This window comes from Phoca vitulina, unplaced genomic scaffold, assembly GCF_004348235.1.
Source record: "Phoca vitulina isolate PV1807 unplaced genomic scaffold, GSC_HSeal_1.0 scaffold36, whole genome shotgun sequence".
NCBI classification, from domain to species: domain Eukaryota; kingdom Metazoa; phylum Chordata; class Mammalia; order Carnivora; family Phocidae; genus Phoca; species Phoca vitulina.
This window is the reverse complement of record NW_022589739.1, coordinates 707,187-723,545: the sequence shown is the minus strand read 5'-3', so window position 1 is coordinate 723,545 and position 16,359 is coordinate 707,187. Positions and strand designations below refer to the sequence as shown.

The following is a 16,359-nucleotide window of genomic DNA, read 5'->3' as shown; positions in this document are numbered from 1 at the left end:
ACTCATCTATGAGAAAAGTAATCAAAGGAGACAACCTAAAAAAGATGAATTTTGAAAAGTTATTTATATATGTAACTACTAAAGCTTAAGGTGGCCAAGTTATTTTTTAAAATTACTTTATTGAAATGTAATTCACATACCTTAAAACTTGCCCCTTTAAAGCATATAATTCAGTAGTATATCTACATGTGACCATCATCACTATCTACTTTTTTTTTTTTGTAAAGATTTTATTTATTTACGTGACAGAGAGAGAGACAGCAAGAAAGGGAACACAAGCAGGGGGGAGTGGGAGAGGGAGAAGCAGGCTTCCCGCCGAGCGGGGAGCCCGATGTGGGGCTCGATTCCAGGACCCTGAGATCATGACCCAAGCCGAAGGCAGTCGCTTAACTGACTGAGCCACTCAGGCGCCCCCTTTTCTTTTTTTTTTAAAGATTTTATTTATCACTATCTACTTTTAAACAATATCATTTCCCCCCAAAAGAAACCCTGTACCCATTAAGCCATCACTCCCCCCCTCTCCCCTCTTCTTATCCCTTGGCAATCATTGATCTACTTTCTATCTCTATGGATTTACCTATTTTGGACATTCTACATAAATGGAATTATACAATATGTGGCCTTTTGTGTCTGGTTTCTTTGAGCATAATGTTTTTCAAGGTTCATTGTATTGTAGCTTATATTAATACATTCATTTCTTTTTATGACTGGACAATATCCCACTTTATGGATATTCCGTATTTTGGTTATCAGCTCATCAGTTGATGGACATTTGGTTATTTCTACTTTTTATACTAGTATGAATAATGCTGCTATGAAAATTCAGGTACAAGTTTTTATGTGAACGTATGTTTCAATTCTTTAGGTATATACCTAAGAATGGAATTGCTGGGTCATATGGTAATTCTGTGTTTAACTTTTTGAGGAACTGCCAAATTGTTTTTCAAAGTGGCTGTGCCAATTTACAATTCAAGTTACTTTTTGAGTTTCTTCTTTGTGCTTTAATTATGCTTTCAATTATATGGTTTTTATTTTCTTTCTCCAAATTTTTCTTTAAATTCCAGTTAACATGCAGTGTAATATTAATTTCAGGTGTAGAAATTTTGTGATTCATCACTTACATACAACACCCAGTGCTCATCACAATAAGTGCCCTCCTTAATACCCATCACCTGTTTAACCCATCCCCCCTGCCCACCTCCCCTCCAGTAACCCTCAGTGTGTTTTCTATAGTTAAGAGTCTGTTTTTGGTTTGCCTCTCTCCCCCCACCGCCCCTGCCCCATATTTATCTGTTTTGTTTCTTAAATTCCACATATGAGTAAAATCTTGTGGTATTTGTCTTTCTCTGACTGACTAATTTCGCTCAGTATAATACTCTCTAGCTCCATCCATGTCATTGCAAATGGCAAGAGTTCATTCTTTTTTATGGCTGGCTGATATGCCATTGTATATGTATACGTATCTTCTTCATCCATTGATCACTTGATGGACATTTGGACTCTTTCCATAATATATGGTTTTTACACATCTTGACTTTAGAGTTAGAAACTGAGTATCTTCTGAAAGAAATGCTTTTTGTAATGCCAAATTTATCTAAATTAGTCAAAAGTATTTATCACTTCATCATAACCCTAATTTTAATATATTGTGTCTGGTCTAAAAATGGAATGTAATAAATAAAACTAACTTGTTAATTTTAACAGAGTGGGAGGCTAAGCAAAGAACTGGATTTAGTAAGTCACCACGTGAGGACCAAACTTGATGAACTGAAAAGGCAAGAAGTGGCAAGGTTAAGAATGCTAATTAAAGCTAAATTGGATTCCCTTCAAGGTAAGTGCTAAAAAAAAGTAGGAAAGTTTCAGTATTTGGTTGTTGAGGTCAGCTTATATTGGCGCATACCATGTTCTCCTAGTCAAAATTTAATGTTAGCACTGATTTGCGTTCTCTTAATTTTTAAAATAGGTAATCACATCATTCAAAAATCAAAATGATTAGCCTTAAATTATTATATCAATGAAAAGTAATGAATTAAGCCACTGATTTAAAGGAGGAAGAATGGGGCACCTGGGTGGCTCAGTCGTTAAGCGTCTGCCTTCGGCTCAGGTCATGATCCCAGGGTCCTGGGATCGAGCCCCGCGTCGGGCTCCCTGCTCAGTGGGAAGCCTGCTTCTCCCTCTCCCACTCCCCCTGCTTGTTGTGTTCCCTCTCTCGCTGTGTCTCTCTCTGTCAAATAAATAAATAAAATCTTTAAAAAAAAAATAAAGGAGGAAGAATAACATCAAAGCAAACCAAAAGAGAGAAAATCTAATTATAACAATTTCCATAGATGAAATAGAAAATCGTCAGAGAGCTTGCTCTAAAAAAACCATATTATGCCCAGAGAGTGTCAAAAGGAATTCTATTAAAGTATTAAAGAACAGATTGTCAGGGCACCTGGGTGGCTCAGTTGGTTAAGTGTCCAACTCTTGGTTTCAGCTCAGGTCATGATCTCCGGGTCGTGAGATCGAGCCCCGTGTTGGGCTCCACACTCAGTGGGGAGTCTGCCCTCTCTCCTTCTCAAGTAAAAATAAATACATCTTTTTTTTTTTTTAAAGAACAGATTGTCAGTGCTATTTAAACTATTCCAGAGCATAAAAAAAGGAAAGCTTTCATACTCTTAATATGTATTGATGCCAAAACCAAAATTATTTTATGTCAAAAGTATACCATATAATAGCAAGTGGATTTATTTTAGGAATGCAAGATTGACTTAATATTAAGAAATCTAATACTATAAATCACATGAATAGTAATAGAAAAAATTTTGGTGTGACAAAAGAAATCAAGAAGTCGAAGGACAAGATAAATTAGAATAAATCTTTGAAACGTCTATCTTTTAAAATTAAGATTTGGCGTGTGTGAGTAGCACATTTGGTTATGTGTCCAACTCTTGGTTTTGACTCAAATTGTGATCTTGGGGTTGTGAGATAGAGCCCTGCCTTGTATGGGGCTCCAAGCTCAGTGCAGAGTCTGCTTAAGATTGTCTCTCCCTCTCCTTGTACCCCTCCCTCCACCCCTAGCCCCGCTCCCCCATTCACACACTCTCTCTAAAATAAATAAAAAAATAAACAAATAAATGAATAAAATTAAGATTTGATTCTTTTAGAGCAGTATAAGGTTTATAGCAAAATTGAAAGGAAGGTGCAGAGATTTCCCATATACCCCCAGCCCCCCAAACATGCATAACCTCCTTCATTATTAGCATCACCCACCAGAATGGTAAATTTGTTACAATTGATGAACCTACATTGACACATCATAATCACAAAGTCCATAGTTTACATAAGAGTTCACTTTGGTGTTTTACAGTCTAGGATTTGGACAAATCTATAATGATATGTATTTACCATTAAATATCATGCAGAATAGTTTCACTGCCCTAAAAATCCTCTGTGCTCTGCCTATTCATGCTCCTATATTCTTTTAATTTTAGACTGTGAGAATATTAAATAGCTATCAAGTAGAATTTTTGAAATGTGAAGATATCCACAGATAAGAAAGTAATCTCCTATATCATATGACCATCTCTATATCTACAGAAAAGGAGCAATTGACAAAATTTAACACCTCTTCTTAATTTTAAAAAAGTAATAAAATAGTAATCAATAGATACTTCTGTAACATGATCAGGTATGTCTAACTCAGCCACATCATACTTAGTGGGGAAATACAAGTGTGTATTCTAATTAAAATCAGGAACAAGACAATGATGTCCACAATCACCACTACTAATTAGCATAGCATTGGAGGTACTAACCAAAACAATTACATAAATAAAAAAAAAACTGGAGATAAGGTAACTGAAAAGGAGTTGATAAAACCATTTCTGTTTGCAGGTGATAGGATTATATACTTGGAAAACTCAAAATAATTGACTAAAAAATAACAAAGAACAGGAAAATTCAGCAAGGTAAACTTAATATCCAGAAATCAGTATTTTTCATATGCAACAGCCAGTTACAAGATATAATGGAAGAAAAGACTCCATTTACAAATACCAACAAAGATAAAATACTCAGATTAAACCTATTAAGAAATTGGACTTACGGACAAAAAGCTTTAAAATACTCCTGAAGGATGCAAAAGTAGACTTGAAAAAAATGAGAAGACATAACATCTTTTTTTTTCAGTTTTATTTTTTTATTATTATGTTATGTTAATCACCACACATTACATCATTAGTTTTTGATGTACTGTTCCATGATTCATTGTTTGCGTATAACACCCAGTGCTCCATTCAATACGTGCCCTCCTTAATACCCATCACCGGGCTAACCCATCCCCTCACTCCCCTCTAGAACCCTCAGTTTGTTTCTCAGAGTCCATAGTCTCTCATGGTTCATCTCCCCCTCCGATTTCCCCCCCTTCATTTTTCCCTTCCTGCTATCTTCTTTTTTTTTTTTTTTTTTAACATATAACGTATTATTTGTTTCAGAGGTACAGGTCTGTGATTCAACAGTCTTACACAATTCACAGCACTCACCATAGCACATACCCTCCCCAATGTCTGTCACCCAGCCACCCCATCCCTTCCACCCCCCACCACTCCAGCAACCCTCAGTTTGTTTCCTGAGATTAAGAATTCCTCATATCAGTGAGGTCATATGATTTAAGACATAACATCTTTTTGATACAAAGACTCAACATTATAAACATGTCAGTTTTCCTTAGGTTAATTTATAAATTTGACATGATCCAAATAAAAATATGTACTTTTTTTTTCTGCTAGACAAGTTAATTTTAAAGTTCATATGAAAAAAGAAGTAAAAAAGCTACATACCTCAGAAAAAGAACAATGACGGGTTAGATAGATATGTTAGGTATTAAAATATATCACTAAGCCTCAGTCATTAGAACTGTATAGTTTTGGCATATAAGTAGAAAGACCAGTGGAACTAAATAGAAATACCAGAAGTAAAAGTAAATACATTTAGAATTTAGTTTGAATTAAAGGTGGTTATCTCATTATTAGTAGGATCAAGATAGATTTTTAAAAAGAATAATGTTGGTACAATTGGGTAGCCATTTGGAAAAAGGTACAGTTAGAGCTCTATCTCATTTACATCAGAATAGTACAAATGAATCAAAGATATCGGTGTAGAAAATAATACCATAAAAGCACTAGATGATGACATAGGTGAATTTCTTTATTATCTTGGAATGGCCTTTCTAATTATGAAACAAAATCAAGAGGCTAGATTTGACAAGTGGGAGACCCTTCCAGCTGGCTGACCTGTCTTTGTGACATGTCCCTATAGGCTAGTTATCCGGGTGGTTCATTGGCATTTTAATCAACATCTCAACATTTACTCCTGGTGAACAGTAGTTCTTAAACTTCAGATTGCATAGGAATCACCTGGGGAGCTAGTTAAAAATGCAGTTAACTGGATCTTACCTCTAGAGTTTCTGATTCTGGGGGTGAGTAATGTGCATTTTAAACATGTGCCTCTGGTCAGTGGATCATATTGGAGAAATGTTTGTGTAGAGCATTAAACTCCTTGCTGGTGAATAGACATAGAAAACAAGTACTAAGTATTCCTTATCCTGAGATTTAAGGAAATCAATGAGAGGTGAGCGCATACCCTACTACTTCAGGTGGTCAGACATAGAAGGAGGTTCCATCCTTAAAGCTGGGCCTAAGGTGTTTTTAATTTTTTTTTTTTTTTTTTTATTCGACAGAGAGACAGACAGCGAGAGAGGGAACACAAGCAGGGGGAGAGGGAGAGGGAGAAGCAAGCTTCCTGCGGAGCAGGGAGCGCGATGCAGGGCTCGATCCCAGGACTCTGGGACCATGACCTGAACTGAAGGCAGACGCTTAACGACTGAGCCACCCAGGTGCCCCTGGGCCTAAGGTGTTTTGAGATTACTTTCCTCTTAGACAACCTCCATCCCTTCAATCTTGGCAATATTTTCTTTATTCCAAATAGGGGCTGAATTTCATTATCTAAAGAAAACTGTCTGATGCTTAGAAAACTTATGAATGTTTTCTTACTGATTCAGAATTTATGAATTGAAATTTCTGATAATTTGAAGAAAGACTTAAAGGGTCTTTTTTTTTTTTTTTGGTGTAATTTTTAAAGTAAGTAATACATTCACATGGCTGAAAACCAGAAACTACAGAAGGCTATATATAGCAAAAGTGCTCTGATATTTTTGTGCCCTCTCAGTTCCCCCAAACATGATCCTTCTGTTTCTTCATTCTTATATAAGCAAATACAAATAAAAGTCCTTATTTTTCCTCTCTTTTTATGCAAAAGGTTAGCATATAATACACATTTTGTACTTTGTCTTTTTCTGTTAACAACATATTTGGAGATCTTTCTGTATTAGTACATGGAGACCATCTTCATTAAAAAAAAGTTTATTTTATAGCTGCATAGATTTCCATTATATGGATATGCCATAATTTATTTAACTAGGCCTCTGGTGATGAGTATTTGGGTTATTTCTAGTGGACAGTCTTGTACATATATCACCGTATATCTGTGTAAAATTATCTGTAGGACACGTTCCCCACAGAGAAACTATATATATGTAAGTTTTATAGATACGGCCACCTCCACAGAGGTTGTATCAATACATACTCATGTTATAATTTCTCACATCCTGTTAATAGTATGTATCTTCAGACTTTAAGAGTTTTACCATTCTGTTAGATAGTATAATAGCATAGTTTTAATACGCATTTCTCCTATTTTGAGTGAGGTTAAGCATCTTTTCATGTATTTCACTGTCCGGTTGTATCTTTTAGGCCTGGGTCTTATGACAAATCTTTTCGTCATAGGTAAAATTTGTACAGTGCCATACAAAGAATTCAGCGAAATCTTAATTTAACTAAATATAGCAGTTTCTTACTTTCTGGTATAACAAAATGTTCCAGGCTCATCTTGTACCTATCCTGCCCCAGGCCTGGAATGCACTATTTCTCTGAGGATTCCTGGTTCTTTTTAGTGGGAAATGATATTCCAGACCAAAGACTGGCACTAGGTGTGCTCATTGCTTCTGGAATATTTTTTTTTTCTTTTTTTTTCTTAAGATTTTATTTATTCATTTGAGAGAGAGAGAGAGAGAGAGAGAGAGAAGCACAAGCAGGGGGGAGGGGCAGAGGCTGAGGGAGAAGCAGACTTTCTGCTGAGCAGGGAGCCTGACGAGGGGCTCAGTCCCAGGATTCTGGGATCATGAGCTGAGCCGAAGGCAGATGCTTAACCAACTGAGCCAATCAGGTGCCCCTGGAATATATTTTCTTATTGACATTTTCATTGGACAGAGGTAGGAGATTTATGTATGTCTATATACATCGACATATACGTGCACACACATTTTTGGATGTATAAATGTATGTGCGTATACACACACACACATATGTGTACCTATAAAACATACATACATATATATGTACATATTCATATTTTAGAAATAAGTTCACACAGTGCTAATTCTCATCTATTTCCAGAGATTTCTTTCTTTTTTTTAAATTTAAATTCAATTAATTAACATATAGTGTATTATTAGTTTCAGAGGTAGAGGTCAATGATTCATCAGTCTTATATAATACCCAGTGCTCATTACATCACGTGCCCTTCTTAATGTCCATCACCCAGTTACCCCATCCACCCACCCTTCTCCCCTCCAGTAATCTTCAGTTTGTTTCCTATGATTAAGAGTCTCTTATGGTTTGTCTCCCTCTCTGATTTCATCTTGTTTTATTTTTTCCTCTTGTCCCTATGATCCTCTGTTTTGTTTCTTAAATTCCACATATGAGTGAGATCATATGATAATTGTCTTTCTCTGATTGGACTTATTTTGCTTAGCATAATACCCTCTAGTTCCATCCACATCGTTGCAAGTCGCAAGATTTCGTTTTGATGGCTGAGTAGTATTCCATTGTGTATATGAACCACATCTTCTTTATCCATTCATCTGTCGATAGACATCCTGGACTCTTTCCATAGTTTGGCTATTGTGGACATTGCTGCTATAAACATAGGGTGCAGGTGCCCCTTTGGATCACTACATTTGTATCTTTGGGGTAAATACCCAGTAGTGCAATTGCTGGGTCATAGGGTAGCTCTATTTTCAACTTTTTGAGGAACTGTTTTCCAGAGTGGCTGCATCAGCTTGCATTCCCACCAACAGTGTAGGAGCGTTCCCCTTTCTCCGCATCCTCACCAACATCTGTCATTTCCTGATTTGTTAATTTTAGTCATTCTGACTGGTGTGAGGTGGTATCTCATTGTGGTTTTGATTTGTATTTCCCTGATGCCAAGTCAGAGATTTTTTTCTTGCCTTCCATGATTCCATACTTGTACATTCCTCTTTCCTAAGTGAGAATTCTGACTTTTAAACAAATCAACACATGTACCTATTTTGCTCAGTTCTATAATCCAACTGAAATAGTCCAGACTCACTCTACCTATTCAACTACAATACACTGTAGCTTGTTTTTTGTTTTTGTTTTGTTTGTTTGTTTGTTTTTTAAGTAGACTCCATGCCCAGCGTGGAGCCCCCCCATTTTTTTTTTTTTTTAAAGATTTTATTTCTTTGACAGAGAGAGACACAGTGAGAGGGGGAACACAAGTAGGGGGAGTGGGAGAGGGAGAAGCAGGCTTCCTGCTGAGCGGGGAGCCCGATGCGGGGCTCGATCCCAGGACCCTGGGATCATGACCTGAGCCGAAGGCAGATGCTTAATGACAGAGCCACCCAGGCGCCCCTAAAAATGGGGTTTGAACTCACAACCCTGAGATCAAGACCTGAGCTGAGATCAAGAGCCAGACACTAGGGCCGCCTGGGGTAGCTCAGTAGGTTAAATGGCTGCCTTTGGCTCGGGACTGAGCCTCATGTTGTTGGGCTCTCTGTTCAGTGAGGAGTCTGCTTCTCCTTGTCTCTCTGTCCCTCCCCCTGTTCCTGCTCTCTCTTTCTCTCTTAAATAAATGAATAAAATCTTAAAAAAAAAAAAAGTCAGATGCTTAACCAAGTGAGCCAGCCAGGTGCCCCAAACTGTAGCTTGTTTTAAAAAAAATGTTCACAAAGAAAAATAATTGATATGTCTTTAAAAATAAGTCCTAATCCAAATGAATTTACCTAAATTATATTTTTATTGTTCCATAAAGGATTCATTGGAGCAGCATACAAAAAATTCCTTCATATAAATTTTAGAGCAATTCTTTTTAGAAATTCTATGTAGGGGGCACCTGAGTTGCTCAGTTGGAAAAGCATGCGACTCTTGATCTCAGGATTGTGAGTTTGAGCCCCACTTTGGGTGTAGAGATTGCTTAAAAATAAAATACTAAAAAAAGGGAAATTCCACTTAGGTCCTTTTTTTTTTTTTTAAGATTTATTTATTTGAGAGAAAGAGAGAGCGTGAGAGCATGAGTTGGGGGAGGGGCAGAAAGAGAGAATCTCAAGCATACTCCTCACTGAGTCCAGAGCCCCGACATGCTGCTCAGTGTGGGGCTCAATACCACCACCCGGGAAATCATGACCTGAGCCTAAACCAAGAGTTGGTAGCTTAACTGACTGAGCCACTCAGGCGCCCCTCTACTTAGATCTCTGATGAGGGCAGTATATTAGAGTTTATCTAATTAAAAGTAGGAAATATGGTAGTTTTACAATAATAAAAAAGTTTTTACTATTAATTATACTGATAGTCAACTAGCCTTTCTAGAAATAATTTTTTTTTTTTAAAGATTTTTATTTATTTGAGAGAGAGAGAATGAGAGAGAGCGAGCACATGAGAGGGGGGAGGGTCAGAGGGAGAAGCAGGCTCCCTGCTGAGCAGGGAGCCCGACGCGGGGCTCGATCCCAGGACCCTGGGATCATGACCTGAGCCGAAGGCAGACGCGTAACGACTGAGCCACCCAGGCGCCCCTCTAGAAATAATATTAAAGTGTACATATTATGTTGTATTCCTTTCTGGATTCAAGGACATCACTATTGCCTAGAATAACAATATGTACAATATTCTAAAAAAATATGAATGCTTAATCTAAAATTTTGAATATTCTTATAAAATCCTATAGGAATAAATATGAATACTTATGCTTATATATCATTTATATTAATGTTTCTAGCTTTTAGTACTTTATCATTTACAGTTTTCTCATTTTCTTTCAGATACAGGCATAGACCACCATGCTCTTCTAAAACAATTTGATCACCTAAACCACCTGAATCCTGACAAGTTTGAATCTACAGATTTAGATATGCTCATCAAAGCGGTGAGAATAATTCCAAACAATGTTGTCATTGTTGTGCCTTTGAGGTTTTGTCATTTGATAAGTAAATTCAATGAAGTGGTAATATAACATTTAGATACTCTCAAGAATATTTTTAAAGGGAGATAGCTTAACATTTATTACTACAGATAATAATATGGCCATAACGGTCTGTAACCCCTTGCCCACAATTCCAAAATCCAAAGCACTATAAAAGCTGAAATCTGGCTTCAGTTATAGTAAGGCTATTTATAGTTTTTATTTAGCCTACATAATGTGAATATTCATAGGCTTTGCTGAGGAAGTACTAATCTGTTTGATTATAGACTCTGCAAGGATATTACACAATATGGCATAAATGCCATATTCTTTTTCTGAAAACTAGAAAATCCTGAAACATATCTGGGCTCTGGGATTTTAGATAAGAGTTTGTAGGCCTCTCATGTTGTACTGTATGGAGTTACCAAAATGCATGTTGTAGCCTGGCTACGAGTTTAGTTAAGTAGTTAGAAACAATTCTAGTGGGCGCCTGGGTGGCTCAGTTGGTTAAGCGACTGCCTTCGGCTCAGGTCATGATCCTGGAGTCCCGGGATCGAGTCCCGCATCGGGCTCCCTGCTCAGCGGGGGGTCTGCTTCTCCCTCTGACCCTCTTCCCGCTCGTGCTCTCTGTCTCTCATTCTCTCTCTCTCTCAAATAAATAAATAAAATCTTTAAAAAAAAAAAAAAAAGAAAATTCTAGTTTTCTATACTGTATAGATTTGATATAGTCCCTTCCTTCTTTTTAAAATCAATTTATATATTACTTACTTATGAAGAACTCTCTAAAGTTGAGGCTTGCTTTGAACTATGAGTTTCTTTTAATGCCTACATTCTGGTAATAATAATAATGACTAAAATAAAATGGCAGAATTTAAAAGAGGAGTCCAGTGTTTTCTGGACCTTTTATACTACCTTCTGTTAGAATATGCTGTATGCAAGAAAGCCCTTATTTATATTTTCAAATACTCCTTGTTATTTAGTTTAAATATTCCATTATAGGCCACAAGTGATCTGGAACACTATGATAAGACTCGACATGAAGAATTTAAAAAATATGAAATGATGAAGGAACATGAAAGAAGAGAATATTTAAAAACACTGAATGAAGAAAAGAGAAAAGAAGAAGAATCTAAATTTGAAGAAATGAGGAAAAAGCATGAAAATCATCCCAAAGTTAATCATCCAGTAAGAATTATGACTTTAAGAAACCATAATTAGATGAAGATACTTCTTTGAGTATCAGATAGAATTTTATCATAAGTTATTAGTACTTTAGAATCTTAATTCTGCATAGTTTCTCAAATTTGTGTTTTATTTTCAGTCTATATACATAGATTATATTTTGTTTTGAGCATTTCTTAAAAATTGATTCACAGGGAAGCAAAGATCAACTAAAAGAGGTATGGGAAGAGACTGATGGATTGGATCCTAATGACTTTGACCCCAAGACATTTTTCAAATTACATGGTAACAGATTTGATACAAATATTAATATTTATGTCTGCTGTTTGAAAGATTATAGTTGCTTTATTCTTAACTGGTTTTTGTCAAGGTCTGCTATTGAGTCCTATTGACACTAAATGTTTAGAATTTTTCTCTAGGGTAATAGAATAGTCTTTATTGCTGACCTGCAGCATAAAATACTTTAAGTCAGTAGCTGTGTCTTTTACCTGCTTTAACTGCTGACTCATTACGACTTACTGTAAGGTTCTCTGTAAACTGAAGGTATTTCTGTGACTAGCTAGGTTATATCTAGCACACTTTATGCTATAATACTAAAATTTACTTTTTTCCCTGTCGCGTATTGTTTCACTTTATATTTTTGAAAAAACTGGTTAAGATATATTTTTCTAAAAAAAAAACCTAGTGTGAATTATAAATTAATAGTAAATTGTTATCAGTTGGACTGATGTGAGGCTTCATAAAAAAGGAGGAAACATCTTTATGTAGCACATGGATGCTTCATGTTAGTATCACTTCTGCAAGGCAGTTGTGAAGAGTTGTAATTTATTTATTGATTTTCGAAGGCATTAAAATCAATTTTTGCATTTGTGACTTTTTAAACTTCAGATGTCAATAATGATGGCTTCCTGGATGAACAAGAATTAGAAGCCCTATTTACTAAAGAGGTAAATGAGTTCATTTAAGTGTTCAGCATTTTTGCTCTCTTTTTTCCTTCTATTATTTTCCTTCCTTTTATGTTCATTTTAAACTTTTCTTTTTAGTTGGAGAAAGTATATGACCCCAAAAATGAGGAGGATGATATGGTAGAAATGGAGGAAGAACGGCTTAGAATGAGGGAACATGTAATGAATGAGGTATGTTTTAAAATTTTAAGATTATATGTTATTTCAATGGATTATTCAAGTTCTTGCAATAAATCTTACCATAAAGTGGAAAATAAATACACAAAGTAGTTATTTAATTGAATTTTGCATTTTTTGATCCAGAATATTCGGTAGACTCCCTTAGTGTAGATAAAATTATTTTGTAACTACTTTAAAATATTTTAAAATTTAAAAGGTTTTTATTTAAGAGATTAAGATGCTGTTGCATGTCTTTTAGAAGTAAAAGATAATGTAGTCCAAGATTTGATATTTTAAAAGGCTGTGTTTTTATTAAGAAAATCCAAAAAATCTAATACAGTAATGGTTTATAACAACGTATTTAGTTCTTGTTGACATTGTTAAGCTGAGAACTTTGGTCATAGACATCAGAGGCCAGTAACTAACACCCACTGTTTTGCGTCAGTGATTTTCACCTGATATTTGAGCTATTGGTGATGAATTGGGATTTCTGTTGACTGCTGGCATCCCAAGTGTCAAATGAATTTCTTTGGCCATTATGGAGTTCACTTTTGCAACTGAATGGCTGTAAGAGCCACTGAAGAGGATTGGGAGTGGTTGTCAACTTTAATTTTGATTTATTAGTTGTTTTTAAGAAAAAATGTTGAGAGCATTTTAATGTAAACTCCTTTACTCTTGGCTAACACAGTCCTCTTTCTGGAAAGGTTATTTTTCTTGGGATTCCACACGGTGTGGTGAGGGAGGAAGACCATAATAGCCTAACCAGTCGGATCAGCAGACTCAAGCGTGATGATCTTTGAGTATCAGGAGTATAGATATCTCACTGTATTTTCAAATCTGAATAATCCAGAAGATAGCAGTATCTATTTTCTGATTCTACTATAATGTTGAGTGTTCTGGTTTTCTTCCTTCCAACCCTCCACCCCCGTTTCTGTGGATGTTAGGCTAGCCTTAATTGCTGTACATTTGTGTAGTACCATCCACACAAATATATAGCAATTGTCTAGAAGACAATTTCTAGTAATATGAGAGTTATTTTATTTTACATATACATTTTTTTTTTTTTAATCAGGTTGATGCTAACAAAGACCGATTAGTGACTCTAGACGAGTTTTTGAAAGCTACAGAAAAAAAGGAATTCTTGGAGCCAGATAGCTGGGAGGTAATAAAACCTACTTGAAATGGGATGTATGGTTCAAGAAATTCTACATCAGTTCATTCTACTTTTAACTTTTATTTCCCATTATGTTTGCATGTAGAGCCTTACTGTCTCGGCTTTTCAATAAAATGTCACTATAAAATAATGAACTTGATTTTTTGGAAAGCTTGTGTCAATTGACCTCTTATTTGTAATCATGTTACATATAATTAGAAGTCTTTTTAAAATTTTACTTTTTCTAGTGTTCGTTCTTGAAAATTAGAAATATAGATACATTTAAAGAATAAATGAGAAGTTACCTATAATTCTACCATCCAGAGGTAGACACTTAATTTATGCATTGTATTATGACAATTTGGAAATAGTTTGTATCTTTAGTATATGCATATATAGCACACAATATAGAGTGTACTGTCCCATTTTTATTTTATTTATTTATTTATTTATTTATTTATTTATTTATTTATTTATGAGAGAGAGAGCAAATGAGGGGGAGGGGCTGAAGGAGAGGGAGAGAATCTTGAGCAGGCTCCATGCCCATCATGGAGTCTGATGTGGAGCTCAGTCTTACCACCCCGAGATCATGACCTGAGCCGAAATCAAGAGCCAGGTGTTCAACCGACTAAGTCACCCAGGCACCCCTGTCCCATTTTTAATTTACATATACACATAAACTCCTACCTCTCTATGTATATTTTAAAAGATTTTATGTATTTATTTGAGAGAGAGTGTGAGAGCATGAGTAGTGGGAGGGGCAGAGGGAGAGGCAGAGGGACAAGCAGACTCCCTGCTGAGCTCAGAGCCTGATGCAACTCAATCCCAGGACCCTGAGACCATGACCTGAGCCGAAGTCAGAGGCTTACTGGATTGAGCCCCCCAGGCACCCCATCCTGTCTATATAGTCTTAAAATGGCTTCATACTGTATAAATGTCTTTGTATGTTTGGGAAATTCTGTGTTTTTTAATGTTAACAATATTTCATGATGCCATTCCTCAAAAAACAGAGTTTAGAAATGACTCCTTAGCATGCAGTTGTGTGATTATAGCATAATTTATATAACCATTTGAACAGATTTAGCCATTTGGGTCAATTCCAATTTTTTTACTGTAATAATTAACACTATGATGACTCTACTTGTTCATACATATTTGAGCATCTATAATAATTTCCCTGGGACTAATTCCTAGGAATAGAACTATTCTCAAGGTTTATGACCATTTTTAGTTTCTAAATACGTCTTGTCAAATTGCTCCCGAGAGGTATACCAATTTATTCCATAGTTTACTGTGCATACACATTTTTAAAAGAATAGTTGAGAGGTAGTAACCAGAAGAGATTGAAAAAAAAATTGTCATTTTTTTTTTTTTAAGATTTTATTTATTTGACAGAGAGAGACACAGCAAGAGAGGGAACACAAGCAGGGGGAGTGGGAGAGGGAGAAGCAGGCTTCCCGCCAAGCAGGGAGCCGGATGCGGGGCTCGATCCCAGGACCCCGGGATCATGACCTGAGCCGAAGGCAGACACTTAACGACTGAGCCACCCAGGCGCCCCAAAATTGTCATTTTCTATACAAAATCTAAAAGATTACCATTTCGATTAGGTTTTTAATTGTCCAGAAAATAGTTTGAGATAGGGTGACCAACTGTCCTGGTGTAGCCTGGACTGAGGAGTTTCCTGGGATGTGGGAGTTTTTAGTGCTGAAACGAGAACAGTCCCAGTATGACAGTTTATCATCTTAGTTCGAGATTAAAGAAATCAGCTTTTTTGGTTATTTTTTCCCTAATATTTATAATATTTCTGCCCTTTGTTGAAGAAGAAGAAGAATCCTCAGGTGCTTGAACATGCGTTCCCATTATTGCTTCTGGTGAAGTAGAGCAATCGATAATTACATACTTTTTTTCATTTTAACATAATTTTAGATTTTTTTACAAAAGAGTTATAAGAATAGACAAGGAATTCCTGAATACCCTTCCTCCAGATTTCTCATTTTACTACAGTTATTCTCTTTATCTCTTTCTCTATTTTTAATCTGTGCATATGTGTATTTATATATAACATACATAATTTTTTTGAGAGTAAGTGGCACATGGTGCTGCTTTAACCTTAAATACTTGAGTGTGTATTTTTTGCAAACAAGGATTTATCTTGCATAACCACAGTAAAATTATCTATGGCTACACACAAAAAACTCTTTTCCATTCTCTAGACTTTATTGAGATTTTTGTTAATTTTCCTAATACTGTCCTTTATAGCAAAAGAAAATCCAGAATCATATACTGAATTTAGTTGTAATGTCTTCCTAATCTCCTTTAATCTGAAACAGTTCCCAAGTCTGTATCTCATGGCGTTCATGTTTCTAAAGAGTACAGACCAGTAATTTTGTAGAATATCCTTCAGTTTGAATCAGTCTGCTGTTGCTTTCGGATTTCTGGTTTTGGTAGGAATACCACCAAAGTGATGCTAAGTGCATCATATCATGAAGCATATGCTGCTGATTAATTTCATAACTGGCAATGTTAATTTTGATTATTTGGTTAAGAGACTGTCTACCACGTTTCCTCACTGTTTTCTCTTTTGTAACTTAAACTCTTATTTTGTCT

General features: G+C 35.8%; 1 protein-coding gene across 4 annotated transcripts in view; it reads left to right on the top strand.

The window, feature by feature from the left end:
• The window catches only part of NUCB2 (nucleobindin 2), a 50,674-nt gene that overhangs the window by 28,115 nt on the left and 6,200 nt on the right, over positions 1–16,359 (top strand). For all 4 annotated transcript variants that reach the window (XM_032427264.1, XM_032427265.1, XM_032427266.1 and 1 more), the window contains exons 5-11: positions 1,705–1,831; positions 10,154–10,257; positions 11,293–11,478; positions 11,670–11,760; positions 12,364–12,422; positions 12,519–12,611; positions 13,672–13,761. In XM_032427264.1, the coding sequence (XP_032283155.1) occupies positions 1,705–1,831; positions 10,154–10,257; positions 11,293–11,478; positions 11,670–11,760; positions 12,364–12,422; positions 12,519–12,611; positions 13,672–13,761 (750 nt within the window). The remainder of the gene's footprint in view (positions 1–1,704; positions 1,832–10,153; positions 10,258–11,292; positions 11,479–11,669; positions 11,761–12,363; positions 12,423–12,518; positions 12,612–13,671; positions 13,762–16,359) is intronic.